At 41.9% G+C, this 20954-nt stretch overlaps 1 protein-coding gene across 2 annotated transcripts in view; it reads right to left on the bottom strand.

Annotated features, from left to right (window-relative positions):
• DNAH5 (dynein axonemal heavy chain 5) overlaps positions 1–20954 on the bottom strand; it is a 329281-nt gene that overhangs the window by 20575 nt on the left and 287752 nt on the right. For both annotated transcript variants that reach the window (XM_070774842.1, XM_070774841.1), the window contains exons 71-76: positions 17148–17393; positions 11651–11870; positions 9593–9798; positions 7437–7640; positions 4746–4961; positions 723–935 (exon numbers count right to left, since the gene is read on the bottom strand). In XM_070774842.1, coding sequence (XP_070630943.1) covers positions 723–935; positions 4746–4961; positions 7437–7640; positions 9593–9798; positions 11651–11870; positions 17148–17393 — 1305 coding nt within the window. The remainder of the gene's footprint in view (positions 1–722; positions 936–4745; positions 4962–7436; positions 7641–9592; positions 9799–11650; positions 11871–17147; positions 17394–20954) is intronic.

Below are 20954 nucleotides of genomic sequence, written 5' to 3'. Positions count from 1 at the left end.
AAAGGATTGGGAGACTGAGATTAGCAGATCAAACTATTATATGTAAAGTGGATGAAGAACAAGGTGCAACTGTACAGCACAGGGAACTAGATTCAGCATCCTGTGATGGGCCGTAATGGAAACACAAAACGGAATACACATATATAACTGAGCCACCTTGCTGTACAGCAGAAATTAACACAGCATTGTGTTAAATCAACTATATTTACATTAAAACATTTTTAAAAGCCCACATCTGTCATTTAGCACAATTAATAATATGCAATCAGTAAGAATACTGTTAAATTATTATCTTGCTACCTTGAGAGATATACAGTCACATATTTACAGAAAAAGCAAGGGAGACGATTTCTCTTTGGAGTGACTTTTGACATGTGTGTGTGAGTCTAGGAACACCCCCTTCTATAAAACTAACATCACAGATCTGGGAAAACATTTAATCTCCCCTAACCTAAGTTCCTCATCAGTAAAATATGGGTAATAATTTGTAAGATTTACATGAAACAGTGCATACAAATTGCCTAGCAGAGAACCTGAGATGTGGGAGACGCTAAATCGTTTTCTTCCCTACCTACAATCTAAAAATACAGGGCTCTAAGAGGATTAGTCCCTAAGCAAAAGAACACTCTTAAGCACATTATCTGTACATGCTTTCACTTGCCAATTACAATTATTCACAACAATAAAGTGATTAGGCAGGATAAGAGCTGACTTAAACATACTTTCTTCCAACGAGCAGGAATCCTGGCATCAAACATGCAATTCAGAGCATCTCGTAGATTTTCGCTCATGATGATGGTGCCATCAATGGCAAGTTTCAGCTCGGTCAGGGTGCTTCGGACCAGGGTGAGTACCCTCTGCATCCTGTCTATCTCCTGTCTGAGGAAAATGTTCATTGGCTGGAATGGCCCCATCATCTGCAGCCTCTCCTTCACCTGCCATGGAGACATTAGCACATGAAAAATTATTTGACAGCTACTAATGTTCTATATAAGTTAAATAAGCAGAGTGACAATATACAGCCTTAACATACTCCTTTTCCTATTTGGAACCAGTCTCTTGTTTCATGTCCAGTTCTAACTGTTGCTTCCTGACCTGCATACAGATTTCTCAAGAGGCAGGTCAGGTGGTCTGGTATTCCCATCTCTTTCAGAATTTTCCACAGTTTATTGTGATCCACACAGTCAAAGCTGGAATCAAGATTGCTGGGAGAAATATCAATAACCTCAGATATGCAGATGACACCACCCTTATGGCAGAAAGTGAAAAGAAACTAAAAAGCCTCTTGATGAAAGTGAATGTGGAGAGTGAAAAAGTTGGCTTAAAGCTCAACATTCAGAAAACAAAGATCATGGCATCTGGTCCCATCACTTCATGGGAAATAGATGGGGAAACAGTGGAAACAGTGTCAGACTTTGTTTTTCTGGGCTCCAAAAATCACTGCAGATGGTGACTGCAGCCATGAAATTAAAAGACACTTACTCCTTGGAAGGAAAGTTATGACCAACCTAGATAGCATATTCAAAAGCAGAGACATTACTTTGCCAACAAAGGTCCATCTAGTCAAGGCTATGGTTTTTCCTAGGTCATGTATAGATGTGAGAGTTAGACTGTGAAGAAGGTTGAGCACTGAAGAATTGATGCTTTTGAACTGTGGTGTTGGAGAAGACTCTTGAGAGTCCCTTGGACTGCAAGGAGATCCAACCAGTCCATTCTGAAGGAGATCAGCCCTGGGTGTTCTTTGGAAGGAATGATGCCAAAGCTGAAACTCCAGTACTTTGGCCACCTCATGAGAAGAGTTGACTCATTGGAAAAGACCCTGATGCTGTGAGGGATTGGGGGCAGGAGGAGAAGGGGACGACAGAGGATGAGATGGCTGGATGGCATTACTGACTTGATGGAGGTGAGTCTGAGTGAACTCTGGGATTTGGTGATGGACAGGGAGACCTGGCATGCTGTGATTCATGGGGTCACCAAGAGTTGGACACGACTGAGCAACTGAACTGAACTGAACTGAATGTTCTATATAGGGCTTCCCTAGTGGCTCATATGGTAAGGAACCTGCCTGCAATGTAGGACACCTGGGTTTGATCCCTAGGCTGGAAAGATCTCCTGCAGAAGGGAATGGCTACCCACTCCAGTATTCTTGCCTGGAGAATTCCTTAGACAAAGGAGCCTGGTGTCCAGAGGAGCCCAGGACCCATACAGTCCACAGGCTGGCAAAGAGTCGAACACTCAACAACTAACACTTTTACTTTTCACTTTCCCTGGTGGCTCAGTGGTAAAGAATTCACCGCCAAACAAGAGACGCAGGTTTGATCCCTGGGTCAAGAAGATCCCCTGGAGAGGGAAATGGCAACTCTCTCCAGTATTCTTGCCTGGAGAATTACATGGACCGAGGAGCCTGACGGGCTACAGTCCACGGGCTCACAAAGAGTTAGACAGGACTGAGCATACACACAATGTTATATTGTATACGTGGTATTCTAGGGCTTCTGAAAGGGCCCTAAACTTTACAATTCCATAAATAGTAAGCTTTTTCTTTTTTTTTTACTGTCAGAAAACAGAGAAAAAATAAAAGAAATATCGGTTAGAGGACCAGCTGATTTTTCATCCCAGGTGAGAGAAGACAGGCAGCCATTAATTCACAGAAGAATATAAAATCCACGTCCACGAACACACAGTCTTCCAAACAACAACTGCAGTTATTGGGAAACATTCACTCACTGCCAATCTAAGACTTGAAAATACACGCATGGACACACACAAGCAGATGTGTATGCATATGCAACAATTCTGAAGGCTGTCTCAAAAAGCTAGATTTCTGTTTTGAAAGCTTTTTATTTTTTCCATCAAAGCATTTATCCATCCACTCACTCATTCATTTCTGTCTTACAAGTATTTATCCAGAGTCTTTTGTGGATCAGATATCATGCCAGGCTTAATTGTTCTAACAGCAATGGCAAGCCACTCCAGTACTCTTGCCTAGAAAATCCCATGGATGGAGGAGCCTGGTAGGCTGCAGTCCATGGGGTCGCTACAAGTCGGACACAACTGAGCGACTTCACTTTCACTTTTCACTTTCACACAATGGAGAAGGCAATGGCAACCCACTCCAGTGTTCTTGCCTGGAGTATCCCAGGGACGGCAGAGCCTGGTGGGCCGCCATCTATGGGGTCGCACAGAGTCGGACACGACTGACGCGACTTAGCAGCAGCAGCAGCAAGCAAATTTAGCAAAACGAAGGTGACTCTTCTAAACTGCATACATACCACCACGTTTATTTATGAAAGGAAATGGCAACCCACTCCAGTATTCTTGCCTGGAGACTCCCATGGACAGAGGAGCCTGGCAGGCTACAATCCATGGGGTCGCAAAGAGTCAGACACGTCTGTGTGACTACCACTTCACTTAATATATTTTAGGCACTTTCGTTGCTTTATAAATATTTCAGCCACTGCTAGACATGAATGACTGCTTTCCTGATGCTATAATGAAAGGCGCTTATGAAAGCTGGTTACAGTATTGATTTTCTCCAACCAAGTGATCAGAGTTTCTTCCAGGGGAAATGATTCCCCTGGTGAGAGTTCTTTGAGTTCAGTCTATAGTGAAAAACTAGCAACCGAAATGGCCTGCTACATGGAAAACAATAGGATGCTATAAGAAACAAAATGCAGAATTCCTTCTGAAAACCAGGTGGAAAGGGCAATATATAAAGAAACTTGGTGCTCCTATGACAGAAATGTCACAAGGTTAGTCCAAGAAATCTCTTAAGACTACAAGGAAAGTAAGCCACTTACTTTTGCTTTTAGCAAAGATTTAAACATGTTTTCAGGGTAAATCTTCCCACAATACATGCTAAAATGTCAAAAAAATTAACCTTCATAACTGTCAGTTTCACTTAGAAGTTACTTGATATTAAAAGGACAAGTTGGGGGGACTTCCCTGATGGTCCAGTGGCTAAGACTCCACCCTTCCAATGCAGAGGGCCCGGGTCAGGGAACTAGCTCTCACGTCTTGCATGCACAACAAGACCCAGCACAGTTAAATAAAATACATTAATTTTAAAAAATGATAAATCATTTTTCAAAACCCATGTGATGAAGAAGCTGCAGAGTTAATGATATAACTATAGACTTCCTGAAATTAAGAAGGCCTGAATTATTTTTGTAAAATAATCGATGCTTTACTCTAAGAATACATCATTTTCCTTTGAACAAATGACAGTGTGAAGTGCCTCCAGGAGACATTATAGAAAAATAATCCTAACCCATCAGTACACACTTATAATTTAACTATGAAGATTAACTCTCTCATCAGGTTTATTATTTGTGTTTTGAAATGATTACATCGATAGGTTCAAATACTTCTTTTACTGCTTCTTCAAGAAGTGAAGTTTTTAAATAATTTCTTTAATTTCAGAAAAATTATTTTTGCCCTCCTGCCTTCTTCCTCAGTCTTCCCAGGTGGCACAGCGGTAAAGAAGCACCTGCCAAAGCAGGGGATGCAAAGATGTGGGCTCCGTCCCTGGGTCAAAAAGATGCCCTAGAGAAGGAACTAGCAACCAACTCCAGTATTCTTTCCTGGAGAATTCCCATTGACAGAGGAGCCTGGCAGGCTACAGTCCGTGGGTCGCAGAGTCAGACACGACTGAGTGACTTAGTGTAGCACTGCTTCCTCACCACCCCCACAACCAACCAACCACGCACACCCACAGCTATTCTGTCAGGATGCCATCAACTCACTTCAAAAGGACCATAGTCCGGGGGCAGCTTCTCCAGCATGTCATCAGCCAGCCGGGCCACCACGGCCTCCCGGGTCTCATCCCCTCCGCCAGAGCTGTCTTTGGGCTGGATGCCCAGGATGGTGTCCAGCACATCCTTGGCCAGCTTGCTCTGGTAGGTGATGTCCGCGTTGGGGTGCAGCCCAAACACCTCGGGACTGTCGTAAGTGGGCAGGCCCTGAATGACAAATACCCACTGGTGAGCAGAGACTGCTGACAACAAGCACCAGTTAAATTACACATCTTAGCAAATAGACACGATTTTATTAGGATAAGCATTTACATGATATGTCTGACATGTGGCAGGCTACCATCTCAATAATTTCTCTAGGAAAGAATCAAAAGTGGGACTTCCCTGGCAGTCCAGTAGTTAAGAATCTGCCTTCCAATGCAGGGGACATGGGCTCAATCCCTGGTCGGAGAACTGAGATCCCACACACCTCAGGGCAACTAAGCCCATGAGCCACAACTACTAAGCCCATGTGCTACAACTCCTGAGACCAGGCACTGCAACGGAAGATTCTGAATGCTGCCACAAAGATCTCCCATGCCAAACCTAAGACCAGTGTGGCCGAATAAATAAATAAATATATTTTAAAAAATAGAATCAAAAGTTGTCCTGAAAAGAAAGTTAACATAATAAGCCCATGGTTCTTTAATGTCTGCACTTTAAGCAAATTGATTCAGAGACACTATCTTATTTTATAATACATTTATAAAATAGAAAGGGAACTATGGAATGGTATTTGGTTTCTCGAAGGTCCCATCTAATTCAAACCAATTGTTTAAATAAATGGTGTATAACTAATTGTTACTAAAAATGACAGCTTTAGCAATTATGGCCTGATAAAACCAGAGGTGGGAAATGTACTCTCTCAAGGAGGAGAGAGACTAGGAAAAGTGAGAAATATTAAAAGAGGAACAAAGTTAGAAAAACATACAGCAAGACACAGTAAGAAGCAGAAAACTGAAAGCCGCTCAGTCGTATCTGACTATACGGTCCATGTAATTCTCCAAGCCAGAATACTGCAGTGGGTAGCCATTCCTTCTCCAGGGGATCTTTCCAACCCAAGGATCAAACCCAGGTCTACCCCCATTGCAGGCGGATTCTTTACCAGCTGAGCCACCAGGGAAGCCTAAGAATATTGGATTAGCTAGCCTATCCCTTCTCCAGGGGATCTTCCCAACCCAGGAATCTAACCAGAGTCTCCTGCATTACAGGCAGATTCTTTACCAGCTGAGCTACCCGGGAAGTCCTTAAGAAGCAGAACAGCAGAACTAGCAGATAACTACTACCCCAGCTACCTGAACAGAAGAAAACTTACCTACAATTTGACATATACTTCTATGTGAGAATTGTATACTTAACTCTATTCATGTTTTTCCTCCCTTCTAGTCCATTATTTTATTCCTTTTTACTTAATGCCCTCTTATGAGCGAACTCAAATTCTTATAAAATGAGATGTGTATAAATAAATATATGTGCAGGCATACCTAAATTTATACCTTCGTATACACTTCTCCTCTTCAGTGCAAATGATTTAAAGACACATATAATACACTTAAGACAAATATATTTGTAGATTTGAATTAATAAAAGTGTAGGGCTGGTGATATATGGTAAACTCATTACATGTATGTATCACAGAACCTCTAAATATACTGATATATTTAGCTCTTTGGGGCTGTTTTGCTTTAGTTGGTTCACCCTGAGGTAAATCTGAGAAGCAAAAGAGATCACTAAATAATGATCTAATGAATTCCAGATTCAGAGACAGAAAATGTAGTTACTTGGAAGCACAAATCAAGTTTTTCCCCCCGATTTCCTGGCAAAATCTTATTCCTTCTTGGAGCAAGACTTTAAAGTTGGAAGTGATTTTCCCGCCAGGGATATTTAGCAGTCTGGAGACATTTAAGGTTGTTATAATGGGGTAGGAGGTGAAACTGACATCTTGTGGGTAGAGGACAAGGGTGATGTTAGCCGTTCTACACAAGACTGTCCCCCACCCCTGCAAAAATGTATTCAGTTCCAAATGTCAATGGTGCCGAAGCTGAGAAACTCAGTCTTAGAGGAACCTCTTATACAGAGTGTGTTTCTGAGAATACTCATATGCTGTCCATTAGGTCAGGATTAAGAAACAGATTCATGGAATAAGGTAAATGCTTTGAAACACAAAATAAGATTGAGTATAGGGCACTGAGTATAATGCCCTACACAAAAGAGCATTTGGATCTAAATCTGCCCAATCTGTCATCTCTCCAAAGAATATTCTTCACTGGGGCATTAAAAGAGAAGAAAAGTGGGACTTCCCTGGAGGTCCAGTGGTTAAAACTCCATGATTCCACTGCAGGGGGCATGAGTTCTTGTTGTCCCTGGTCAGGGAACTAAGAGTCCACGTGGACAAAAAGAGAGAGAGAAAAGGGAAGCAGAGAACTGATACAAAACAGACACTCAGAACAAATAAACAGCTTAGTCACTAGATGAATATAAACATATGAGGATAACATCTCTGGGGCTCAGAACCTTCCACGTTCAATATGTACCACCATTAAGATTTATTTTCAAAGAAGTATGAAGTATAAATAAATAACAACAAAAAATCATCTGGCTACAGATATTTGCTCTATGCATAAAATTCTGAAGATGACTAACCTGGATATACTGAAGATAGTTATCAACTGTGCTGCATTTTGGAATATTGTAGCCTTGGTAAAAGCTGAAATCTGGTCCAAACATATTTTCACTGAACCAAACTTTAGCAAGTGTGTTCAATAGTCTCTTGTCATAGTCATCGGTGACTCTGCCTCCATACTGTATCTCTCCTATCATGTAGCGGACAGTGGTCCAGGAGACACCCTGGGAAAAGTTACAGAATGATGAGGCAGAAGTGATGACTGTCTCACCCCCATTTTCCCTGCCAGGTAACACCTATGTATGCACTGTCATCATTGTCATCAATGTCATCCACTCGTGCATTCTTCATTCACTCCTCAGTAATTAAAAAGTGCAGAAAGAAAATTAAATAGGCAAACATGAGGGGAACTCAAAGCTCATGTTCATGATTTGAAATAGATTCTCTTGGTGGTGCATTCATGTACTTCTTCACTTTGATTTCAATAGAAAAAATGCTTATTTTTTAAGAATATTGAGGCTATTCCTTAAAAAGCACACATTCAAGAGTATGTGGATAAAGAAGCAGTATGTATGCACAATGGAATTTACTCAGCCACTAAAAGGAACAAAATAAGGTCATCTGTAGAGATGTGGGTGGATCTAGAGTCTGTCATACAGAGTGAAATAAGCCAGAAAAACAGATATCATATGTTAAGACATGTATGTGGACTCTAGAAAAATGGTACAGATGAACCTTTTTCCAAGGCAGGAATAGAGATGCAGACATAAAGAATGGGCATGCAGACATAGTGGGGGAATGGAAGGGTGGGAAAATTGGGAAATTGGGATTGACATATATCCACTGTGTGTGTGTTAGTCACTTAGTCGTGCCCAACTCTATGCTACCCCATGGACTGTAGCCCACCAGGCTTCTCTGTCTATGGGGATCCTCCAGGCAAGAATACTGGAGTGGATTGCCATGCCCTCCTCCAGGGGATCTTCCCCACCCAGGAACTTAACCCTGATCTCCTGCATTGCAGGCAGACTATTATCTGAGCCACAAGGGAAGCCTCATACATACACTACAACATATAAAATAGAGAGCTAGTGCAAAGCTGGTGAATAGCACAAGGAGCTCAGCTCGGTGCTCTGTGATGACCTAGAGGAGTAGGATCAGAGTGGGGTGGGGGAAAGGTATAAGAGAGAGGGGATATATTTATGTACATGGCTGATTCACTCCATTGTACAGCAGAAACTAACACAACATTTTAAACCAATTATATTTCAATTTTGGGGAAGATTTGGGAGAATGACATTGCAACATGTATAATATCATGTATGAAACGAGTTGCCAGTCCAGGTTCGATGCATGATACTGGATGCTTGGGGCTGGTGTACTATGACGACCCAGAGGGATGGTATGGGGAGGGAGGAGGGAGGAGGGTTCAGGATGGGGAGCACATGTATACCTGTGGTGGATTCATTTCAATATTTGGCAAAAACCAATACAATATTGTAAAGTTTAAAAATAAAATAAAATTTTAAAAAAAGTCATCTAGACCCTAAATTTTTCGTGTTTTCAGTTCAGTTCAGTCGCTCAGTCATGTCCGACTCTTTGCGACCCCATGAACCACAGCACACCAGGCCTCCCTGTCCATCACCAACTCCAGAAGTCCACCCAAACCCATGTCCATCGAGTCGGTGATGCCATCCAACCATCTCATCTTCTGTCGTCCCCTTCTCCTGCCCTCAATCTTTCCCAGCATCAGGATCTTTTCCAATGAGTCAGCTCTTCACATCAGGTGACCAAAGTATTGGAGTTTCAGCTTCAACATCAGTCCTTCCAATGAATACCCAGGACTGATCTCCTTTAGGATGGACTGGTTTTAGGATTTTAAAAAACAAGCTTCTTCATCCATTGCTCCCTCCCTCCAATAGATCCTGTTAGGTTGTCTTACTTGTAATGTCAATTTGCCTTGGAGAAATAAAAAGATCATCAAAATGTGTTCATTTTTTCCCTGAAATTAAGAGGTTATTGTGACCCAAGTTGCTATGCCTTAAAGAGGATGACTTTGCCAGCACAGAAAATCATCGCTCTTACAGGATTTAGCCCATGCTGGGGGTGGTGGGCTCATGTTAGCTCAAGGATTCAAGCCCCAAGTCACCCAAGGCAGAAAGTAGTGTGCCCAAGGTACCTTTTTGAGATCCATGTCATCTAAGTGGTTCTGGATGAACTGCACTGTGGCATTAAAATCGGCTTGGTTAAATTCGTAGGGGATGTTCCAACCCAGGGGCCCGAACTTGCGCCTCTCCTGGACCGTTGAGTGCAGGAAAGCCACGGCATACAGCATGGGCTTCCACTGGGCCACAGCGCTCACATCCAGCAGGTCCTGGCTCACCCCTGTTGAGGTCAGGTGGGGAAAAACTATCATCTCTCAAACATCTTTATTTCCTACCACTTTTACAAGTTGTAAATGATTGCTGTAAATTCCTGATATTAAAATTCACTTATCTTGAATCATCTTTATCAAAGTCACATGGCAGTTATAGTTTAACTTTTGGGTACCCAGAGGGTATTTCTCTGAAAAATATGCACAGAGATTTGAGGGGAGTGGGGTCTCACTCACATGGATAAAGTTCTTACCAACATAAGAAAAAAGTGGGGCTAAAAATAGTAGCAAAAAAATACTGCTACTATTACTACAATGACGATTAATAACAGACATTATTATTATTATTACTACAAAGAGACTGCAAAGACTGCAAAGACAACTAATAACAGACATTATTATTATTATTATTACTACAGAGACTGCAAAGACAAAGGTTGCAAAGACTTCTATATACTCTATTAACAATTTAATATCAATTAGAATAGTGTATACAGTATCCCATTGCTATTGAGTAGCACAAACCAATAGACATAAAATAAGAAGGATATATTGTATAATATAGGAAATATAGCCAGTATTTTATAATAACTATAAATGGAATATAACCTTTAGAAATTATGAATCATGATATTGTACACTTGTAACTTATGTTGTACAGCAACTATACTTCGATTAAAAAGAATAATAAAAAATAATAAAATTAAAAAGAAGCCCTTTGCAACCTGAGTATATTCTCCAAATTGTAATGATGATTATTATACAGATATACATTTGTCACATATACAATTATAAATGTTTTAATTTGCAAACTGATTTTACAGTCATCATCATTCCACATCTACTCTATTGGCAAAAATGTGAGCCTTGTTAGCAACTCCAAAAAAAATCTCAAATTTATATGTAATAACTATGTTGATGATTTTTATTAAATACACTATTGTAATTTAAATTTATCATTTTATTATCTCCATTTTAGATACGAGAAAACTGAAACACAGGTTGTTTGAGTGATGAACTCCCATGAGAATAAAGGTATTTGTTCAGGAAGGACCAGAAGCAGGATTTTTAACTCCAAGCTCACGCTTTTTCTGTGACAGTGAGCTTCATACAGGAAGCTGTGACACAGAGGGAGTGAATGTATTGGGAACAATCTTGGCTCCAGTTGGGGCAGGAGGGGTGTTTGGGTCTGATTCAGTTGCTGTGGTGGGATTTCTACTTCACTCACATCCTGACATTCTTATACCTGAAATGAAGGCAGAGGCCATAATTTTAATTCAGCTTCTCGTCTTGGAAGAGGCTACTGCCCTGAGTTAGGTATGGAGCATGAAGACCGTAAACAGCAACATTATCCATTTTAGATTTAACATAAAAGGGCAGCTGTCTAGCAGAGAAGGTTGTGGTTGTTTAGTGGTTAAGTTGTGTCTGACTCTTTGTGACCCCATGGACTGTAGCCCACCTATTCCTATGTTCATGGGATTTCCCAGGCAAGGATACTGGAGTGGTTGTCTTTTCTTTCTCCAAGGGATCTTTCCAACCCTGGCATCAAGCCCGTGTCTCCTGCATTGGCAGGAGGATTCTTTACCACTGAGCCAAGTGGGAAACTGACTAGCACAGGCCAAAGGAGAGCGATACTGGGGAAACAGGAAAAACGTAAGGTGGAATCCGAAGCTCTGAGGCTCTAACATGGCCAAGGATACTCCACGTGCAGCAGGACAGAGGTGGCTATGCCCTCACCATCATGTTAAATCATAGCACCACTTGCTATAACTAATCCTATCTAATCCCTTTTCCATAATGTCTTTAAAGAAAACAATGTGAGCATAAGAACGTCCATAAACTTGGAAGGATTTCTCGACTCACCACCATATGTTCTTTTCAGTCCTGCCCGGAGACCCTGGGGGGGCTCATTGGCAAATTTGATGGACATCTGAAGGAGGGTGATGGGAAACTGCTTGTGAACCTCGGTTGTCATCCACAGGCGGAACGAGTCATGTACAAACTCAGTTTCTATAATTATATCCATTAGCTCATCCATGAAATCCAGTCCCAGATGGCAGTTCTGCAGAAGGGCCCATCCTCCCTAAGTCAGCAGCAGGAAATGGAAATTAGTCCATTTTGTGTTTCACCCAGAGATTCAAATTAGTACCTTCTTCAGAAATTAAGTAATTAAAACTTAATATTGTAAAGTAAGTAGCCTCCAATTAAAATAAATAAATTTAAATTTAAAAAACCCCACTAACCCCTATAAATTAATCTAAAGAATACAATCAGGTTTAACTGAGATAGGTTACATTTTTTCTTGTTCCACAAGTGTGTCTGATGGAATGCCATTACTAGCACGCCAATGCAGTACTAATATATGGTTGGAGTCATGAAAATCACCAAAGTAAAACATAAAAAGAGAGTTCCTAGAATACCAGCAATAGGGTTTATATCCTCTAGAATGTGTAAGCACCTTCTCTGGGGAATCAGACTATTCTAACAACAAGAGTCTTAGAAGATAATAAGTCATATCCCTGATACACTTTATCCTATATGCATAAGAAGATTCCTTGTACAAAGCAACACAGGCAAAAATTTAGGTCATGCAATAATAATTTTGTTGTTGTTTAGTTGCTAAGTCATGTCTGACTCTTTTGCAACCCTATCAACTATAGCCCGCCAGGCTCCTCTGTCCATGGGATTTCCCAGGCAAGAATACTGGAGTGGGTTGCCTTTTCCTTCTCCAGATCTTCCCAATCCAGAGACCAAACCCAGGTCTCCTGAATTGGAAGGCAGATTCTTGACCACTGAGCCACTAGGGAAGTCCCAACAATAATCATTTCAACATCTAACCTATAGAATAATTTTGCTAAAATCATCTACAATATGCAGATCATAATCTTGAGTTACTTTCTTGACTCTGTAATTCTGGATCATTTTGATTTGATTAGTGTAACCTATTTTTCTTTGCACAACATAAACTAAGTACCAGATCTAAAATCTTAATCAAGTTACATGTAAAACTGACCCCTTTTGAAATGTCACATATCCGCTTAAATTTTCTTCAGAAGTATATAATGAATAAATATTTAATTTTTTCCTATGAAAATTTAATTGATACTGTTCACAATTCAAAAAAAGGAGAATTAAATGTGAAACATAACAACAAAAAGGCTTCAGATGCTCTTTCATCCAGAATACAAGTGACTCCTGATCTAAGTTTCTCAGTTGAGAATTTTGATGGTCGAACCTTCACCCACAGAAAGGAATCCCTTAGCCAAGTTTGCTTCTTTGGCCTCGCTGCTTTCAGTATTAATATTTTGTGTTCTTCTTACTGAGCAGATCTTCCATTTTACTATTCTAGAATAGTTGGTTCATTCTGGCATAAAACACTATTGTCTCTGACAAGTTTTAAAAATGCTAGTAATAGTAAGAAATCTTTTTACATTTGACTAGAAATTAAACTACTAACAGAAAACACAGATAAATTGAAGGCTAAAAATATTCCATTTAAATTCTAATTTAGTTTCTTGAAATTATAATATTAGTTCCACCATTATTTATTTTAATTCAAGTTGAATCAGTGTCCTGTGAATGTTAGTGTCTGTTTTCTAAGCATAGCACTAGCAGAGGGAGGAAGTCAGTGCTGGCGGTCAGGGGAGGCCAAGAGGAAGGAGAGGCCAGGACTAGACCTGGGATTCTGAATCATGGACATATTTTTCATCTCAAGAAAATCAGAGATACCAAGGGAACATTTCATACAAAGATGGGCTCAATAAAGGACAGAAATGGTATGGACCAAACAGAAGCAGAGGATGGCAAGAATACACAGAAGAACTGTACAAAAAAGATCTTCATGACCCAGATAACCACGATGGTGTAGTCACTCACCTAGAGCCAGACATCCTGGAATGTGAAGTCAAGTGGACCTTAGGAAGCATCACTACAAACGAAGCTAGTGGAGGGGATGGATTCCAGTTGAGTTATTTCAAATCCTAAAAGATGATGCTGTGAAAGTGCTGCACTCAAGATGCCAGCAAATTTGGAAAACTCAGCAGTGGCCACAGGACTGGAAAAGGTCAGTTTTCATTCCAATCCCAAAGAAGGGCAATGCCAAAGAATGCTCAAACTACCCCACAATTGCACTCATCTCACACGCCAGCAAAGTAATGCTCAAAATTCTCCAAGCCAGACTTCAACAGTACATGAATGATGAACTTCCAGATGATTCAAGCTAGATTTAGAAAAGTCAGAGGAACCAGAGATCAAATTGCCAACATCCGCTGCATCATCAAAAATGCAAGAGAGTTCCAGAAAAACATCTATTTCTGCTTTATTGACTATGCCAAAGCCTTTAACTGTGTGGATCACAATAAACTATGGAAAATTCTTCAAGAGATGGGAATACCAGATTACCTGACCTGCCTCTTGAGAAATCTGTTTGCATGTCAAGAAGCAACAGTTAGAACTGGAACAACAAACTGGTTGCAAATCAGGAAAGGAGTATGTCAAGGCTGTATATTATCACCCTGCTTATTTAACTTATATGCAGAGGGCATCATGCTAAATGCTGGGCTTGATGAAGCACAAGCTGGAATTGAGATTGCCGGGAGAAATATCAATAACCTCAGATATGCAGATGATATCACCCTTATTGCAGAAAGTGAAGAAGAACTAAAGAGGCTATTGATAAAAGTGAAAGAGGAGAGTGAAAAGTTGGCTGAAAACTCAACATTCAGAAAACTAAGATCATGGCATCCAGTCCCATCATTTCACGGCAAGTAGATGGGGAAACAATGGATACAGTGAGAGACTTTATTTTCTTAGGGTCCAAAATCACTGCAGATGGTGACTGCAGCCATGAAATTAAAAGACGCTTGCTCCTTGGAAGAAAGGGTATAACCAACCTAGACAGCATATTAAAAAGCAGAGACATTACTCTGCCAACAAAAGTCTACCTAGTCAAAGCTATGGTTTTTCCAGTAGTCATGTATGGATGTGAGAGTTGGACTATAAAGAAAGCTGAGCCCTGAAGAACTGATGCTTTTGTACTGCGGTGCTGAAGATGACTCTTGAGAGCCCCTTGGACTGCAAGGAGATCCAACCAGTAAGTCCTAAAGGAAATCAGTCCTGAATATTCATTGGAAAGACTGATGCTGAAACTCCAATACTTTGGCCACTGGATGTGAAGAACTAACTCATTGGAAAAGATCCTGATGCTGGGAAAAATTGAAGGCAGGAGGAGAAGGGGATGACAGAGGATGAAATGGTTGGATGGCACCACCGACTCTATGGACAAGAGTCTGAGTAAGCTCCTGGAGTTGGTAATGGACCAGGAAGCCTGGCATGCTGCAGTCCATGGGGTCGCAGAGAGTTGGACACGACTGAGCGACTAAACTGAACTGAGGTATATTTAAATCATGTGCTTTCTGCCCTCCCCCTCCCAAATGCAAACTAAGCACAGCAGTCAGCACAGAGCACAAGAAAGGCCCCTCCCTTTCACCAAAGCTGGGGGCAGGGCATGGCTTGAGGATGGAAGAGGCAAATATGGAGATTCTAGAACCCAACAGACTCAGTTCTAGACTGGGGGAAGGGATCAGGCTGTAGCACAGTGGGAAGGTTCTAGAGTCAGCAGCTAGGACCTAGAACCCGGTGGTTTCATAGTGGCCCTCGTGCCTGGTGGTTGGGGGGAGACAGCCAGTTCTGTCCAAAATGGTGGGGGGGGGGGGGTGTTCTCTGGAGGGCATAGAGGATTCTTGAGATATTGAGGAGAGCTCAGGCTTAGTGAAGGAGGCATGGAGTCTGCTCCAAAATAGGCTGGAAAAGCATCTAGACCATGACTGCATGTTCTCCAGTAGGAATAAGAGGCAAGTAGTTCTGCCACCCTGTACTTGGCCAAAGGGTGCAGGGAGAGGGGAGAAGGGGTGGAGGGAGCCTCTGGCAGAGCTGGGAATCCAAAAGAAGGTTGTGCTTAGTCACTCAGTCAGGTCTGACTCTGTGATCCCATGGACTGCAACCCATCAGGCTTCATTGTCCATGGGGATTTTCCAGGCAAGAACACTGAGTGGGTTGCCATGCCCTTCTCCAGGGGATCTTCCTGACCTATGTATCTAATCTGGGTCTCCCACATTGCTGTGCTGTGCTTAGATGCTCAGTCATGTCTGACTCTTTTTGACCCCATGGACTCTAGTACGCCAGGCTCCTCTGTCCATGGGGATTCTCCAGGCAAGAATACTGGAATGGGTTGCCATGCCCTCCTCCAGGGGATCTTCCCCACCCAGGGATTGAACCCAGGTTTCTACATTGCAGGTGGGTTTTCTGCCAGCTGAGCTATCAGGGAATCCCATATATATATTTTATACGTGGAAATTGAGGTTAAGATCAAGGGACTGACTACAAACTGACCTGCCAAAATGTACACCCTTTAGAGTCTTGCTGTGTGTTGATGGTGGGGTTTTTCTCCCCTTTTCATTAGACCTGCTAAGTAACAGAAAGGATGGTACATATAGAAGGACCTTCTAAATGCCTTTGATAAATGACCGTGGGGACACCAGGGAGACTTCATGTGGCTGGGAGGAGCCTCTGGCTCTTCGAGGTGGTGACCCGAGCGTACACTATTAAAAAACTGGATCCATCTGGACACCTAAGATTAGACCAGAGTAAACACACAAGTGTTCTGGAGCTTGAGTTCCAGAGATGAAATAGCACCTTCTGCATTCACGTAACTTTAAGTCCCTCAAAGTGCCTCAGCTCTGAACTTCTCCCATTGGCAGGTCATCACAATACTTCAGCTACAATGGCCCCAGATCAGTCCTGAGCATGGCCTGAGCTGTACACTGTTGAATTTGAAAGCTGCCAAGGGCTCTAGGAGCCCACCTGGAAGGCTACAGGCTAGGTTTCCCGAAAATCTCTGGTACCACCACGGGGTAATGGAAGATTCCTGGCCTCTGGAATCTGGGCCAGGCCTAGGGGACTCCAGGGCACAGATTTTGCATTCTGGATTGTGTTGTGGATTCCAGAGTGCTGTGGATTCCCCAAGTAGATCTGCAGGGGCTGGAACTTGAGGCACAGAGGGGGAGCTATGAACCACAAAGAAGGTTCAGGACCTGGAGCAGGGTTGAGCACTATGCAAACAGGTCAGGAAATAAGATGCTCTCACTGGGCAAGCTTCCCAGAATTCAAGGCTCAGCAGAAAACGTTTCACATTGTATTCATTTTTCCATGAAAGTTTTATAAGAGGTGCTTTTCCCTGTTTGGCAAACAGAATGCAACACATAAATTTCAGCGCTTAAGGATTTGTAGGTTCTTTCCTGCATTGTTACCCTGTAAGTGGCAATGTCAACAACAGAATACAAAAGTAGACATCAGGTCTCACGTTCGCCATGGTCTGCTGCAGGAGCTTTCGAGCATGGATCTCCTGGCCCTGTCCCATGGACACGTAGCGCGTTTCTATTTTTAGTCTCTTCCCCAAGGCGATGATGGAGTCCGTGGGGTCTGAGCCCATAGACAGGAGACATATGAGCGGTGTCCGAGGGTCAGATTCCTCCCAGGTCCTTTCCAAGTCCAGGATAACGGCCTCTGCATACTTTTGTCCCATGGAGTCCATGATGTACTTACGGGCCTGCCAAAAACAGCACACTGGTCACCAAAAGTAGCTCCAACCCCTTATTCACAATTCAGTGTGGTTCCCAAAATTCGTTTTTGCAGATTATTTCAATGATGTCCACAGTAATCCTGCCAGGAAAATAGGGCAGAGGTTTGTTTGTTTGTTTTCTTGTGGGTTAACCTCTTTATTTGCTTGCTTGCTTATTTGTTTGAATCCTCACTCTATCTGCCAGCAATGTGAGAGACCCAGGTTCAATCCCTGGGTGGGGAAGATATGCTGCAGAAGGGCATGGCACCCCACTCTAGTATTCTTGCCTGGAGAATCCTATGGACAGAGGATCCTGGCAGGCTACAGTCCATGGGATCTCAAAGAGTCAGACATGACTGAGTGACTAACACTTTCAGACTTTACTTGCCAAAAACATAATCACACATTTAAAAGACCAGAACCCAGTTTGGCCGAATTCTTGTCTGGGACCTCTTTCGATGTTCTGGCTGCTTCATACTATACAGAAGGTTTGAAATACTTGGCAACTCTATTATTAAGAATGCTTTAAAGGAAATGTGTGTGTGTGTGCGTATGTGTGCATATGCGCTCAGTTGTGTCTGATTTTGTGCAACCCCAGGGACTATAGCCCACCAGGCTTCTCTGTCCATGGGATTTTCCAGGCAAGAATGAATACTGGGGTGGGTTGCTGGGATCAAACGGGCACCTCTGTGTCTCCTGCACTGGCAGGTGGGTTCTTTACCGCTAGTGCCACCTGGGAAGCTCAGGGAAAATTATAAGCATTCAAATAATCAAGTAAGTAGTACTATGCCTGGGATTGAACGGATACTTAACAAATAGATAATTACTATTAAATGACTACTTATGGAAAGAAATGTATCGAATACTTACTGAATTACTTACTTAATTTTAAAGGTTTAACCCAACTGCATTTGGAGCACAGGATGCCACTTATTTTTTATCTCTTAATATCCAGTTGACCAGATCCACTATGGAATCCTCTAATGTAAGTATTAATATAAACAGTTCCCTGGTGGTTCAGATGGTAAAGAATCTGCGTGCAATACAGGAGACCTGGGTTCGATCCCTGGGTCAGGAAGATCCCCTGGAGGAGGGCAAGGCAACCCACTCTAATATTCTTGTCTGGAGAATCCCATGGACAGAGAAGCCTGGCAGGCTACAGTCCATGGGGTCACACAGTTGGACACAACTGAATGACTAACATTTTTACTTTCATACATTTTTTACAGCCTTCTGAAAGGTACTTTAAAAGTTTGGTTGACATTCTTCAGCATCTCCGAAAGTCTATTTGTATACACGTTCATCACAGCCATTGGGCAGTGTGCTTGGTGATCAGAAATGACTTCATAGCCTGGATGCCCAGGTGTACCACAGACTGCAGTTGTTTCTCAGCCACAGGTACCTGGTACAGCCATCACTGTGGCATCTCTCAAGAGCCAAGTGCTTTGTCTTCTAGTCTAGCAAGGAGCTCAAAAAGCCAATCTTGTCATAGAATGCATCATTGATCCCACATGGAAATTTCTATTCAAGCTATGAGCTAATATACTGTTCCCTACATCAGGGGCCAAGTGGTAAATATTTTATATCTTGGTGGCCATGCAGTCTCTGGTGCAACAACTTAACCTATCACTGCAGCATGAGAGCAGCTATAGAGAGTCCATAAATAAGTGAGCCTGTGTTCCATTAGAACTTTATAGGCCCTGGAATTCAAATGTTATATAATTTTTGCATATCACAAAATATTGTTTTGAGTTTTTTTTTTTCAAGCATTTAAAACTACGAAAACCATTCTTAGCTCAGCAGCTATACAGAAACCAGCAGTAGCACAAGACATCCTCTGATGGTACATTGCTCTTTTAACCAGGATTTTGACTGTGTCTGCAGCCACGCTCAGCTGAAATGCTGACAATAAGCCTAATGCTCTTACGGGGAATAGGGATTGAATATGTCTACAGTGTAGACCTTCTCATATGCTTCCCAAGATGGTGTCTGGTTGAAAATTCACACAAGAAATCTAATATGAGAATAAGAACCTCAGAGGAGAGAACATGTTTGCAAGGGGCCTTCTAGAACTTGCTTAAGACTTGGATGTTATCATAAGCGCCATGGGAAGCCATTAAAGGAAAAGCATAATGATATTTCTATTTCTTCTAGAATATACAAGATGGACTAGGGTGGGCGAGGTGAGAATGAACTAGAGGAGACTCATTAGGAAGAAATGGCTGTTGTCAGCCTAAGGATTTCAGGCCAGGATAAAGATAACAAAGTTACAAAGGAATGGGAGACATTTAAATTTCCACATTGACCCCAATAAAGTGTGGAAAGAATTAAAAGGGAAAGAAGGAAGGAAAGAAGAGAGAAGGAAAGGAGGGAGGGAGGCAGAGAGCGGGAGAGAGAAGGGAAAAGTCTACTTAAAACTTCTACATTCCCCTGAAATAAGGCAGTTGTTTGACAATTCATTTGGGCAAGATAAAAGGAATGAAGTTGAGAAGAAAAATCAAAGGAAGGGTGATCTCAGGGCCCTGAGTTGCAAAACTCATTTTTCTTTTCTGAATAAATCATTGAATTCGGTTATTTCCAAGGTACCTAGGAGGACTGGGAGTTGGTTACTCCGAATGTTTTTAACAGGCCTCTGGAGAGCAAAGGGGAAAACTCCCTACCTTCTATGAGAAACTCCAGCCTATTGTTATTTTATGACTTATTCTTAAAAGTCTATTAAAAAAATCAATGTCTGGGAATAGTAGCATTTAACTTTTAGCTGTGGGCAAGACACCACAAGTGTGTTTCATGCGTAAACTTCCATGATGGAAGCAGATGAAAAGTCTTTGAAAAGATGAATCTTCTGGAGGCAGGGCTTATATTTAAACCTAAGTATCATTCAAGGAATTTTAGGCAAAGCTTCTTTCTCACATCAAGGTTTATGACACGTCTCAGGGTAACGACTATGGGTTTGGGAACTCTGTACAGCCCTGTAGACTTTCTCTCTCCTCTCTAGTAAATGAACAGTCTTCCTACTTAAGAAATACTACATTGAAAGTGAAAAGTGAAGTAGCTCAGTCCATGTCCAACTCTTTGCAACACCATGGACTGTAGCCTACCAGTCTCCTCAGTCCATGGAGTTTTACAGGCATGAATACTGGAGTGGGCTGCCATTTCCTTCTCCATGGGATTTTCCCGACCCAGGGATTGAACCCAGTCTCCCACATTGCGGGCAGATGCTTTACCATCTGAGCCACCAGGGAATACTACATTACTACTGGCAAAATGGAGTTCCCTAGCTTTTCTGAGTTAATGTAAAAATGATATGGAAGAACAATGCATTACCTTTATGTTATACCAATATGCCCACCTTAGAAACGTAGTTTCGACTGCCCTACTGTTAATATATAGCACAAGGGAAAGCAAGGATGGTGCAATCTGTTTGCAGGACTTATATTAAGCTAACATTAAAGATGCATTTCAATATACAGTAAGTGCAGACAAATTTTGATTCCACTTATGCAAAGTACCTAGAAGAGTCAAATGCATAGAGTCAGAAAGTACATTGGT

Source organism: Bos indicus, chromosome 20 (genome assembly GCF_029378745.1).
Source record: "Bos indicus isolate NIAB-ARS_2022 breed Sahiwal x Tharparkar chromosome 20, NIAB-ARS_B.indTharparkar_mat_pri_1.0, whole genome shotgun sequence".
NCBI lineage: Eukaryota > Metazoa > Chordata > Mammalia > Artiodactyla > Bovidae > Bos > Bos indicus.
The sequence above is the reverse complement of the archived record's forward strand: the minus strand, read 5'-3'. Positions and strand labels throughout refer to the sequence as shown.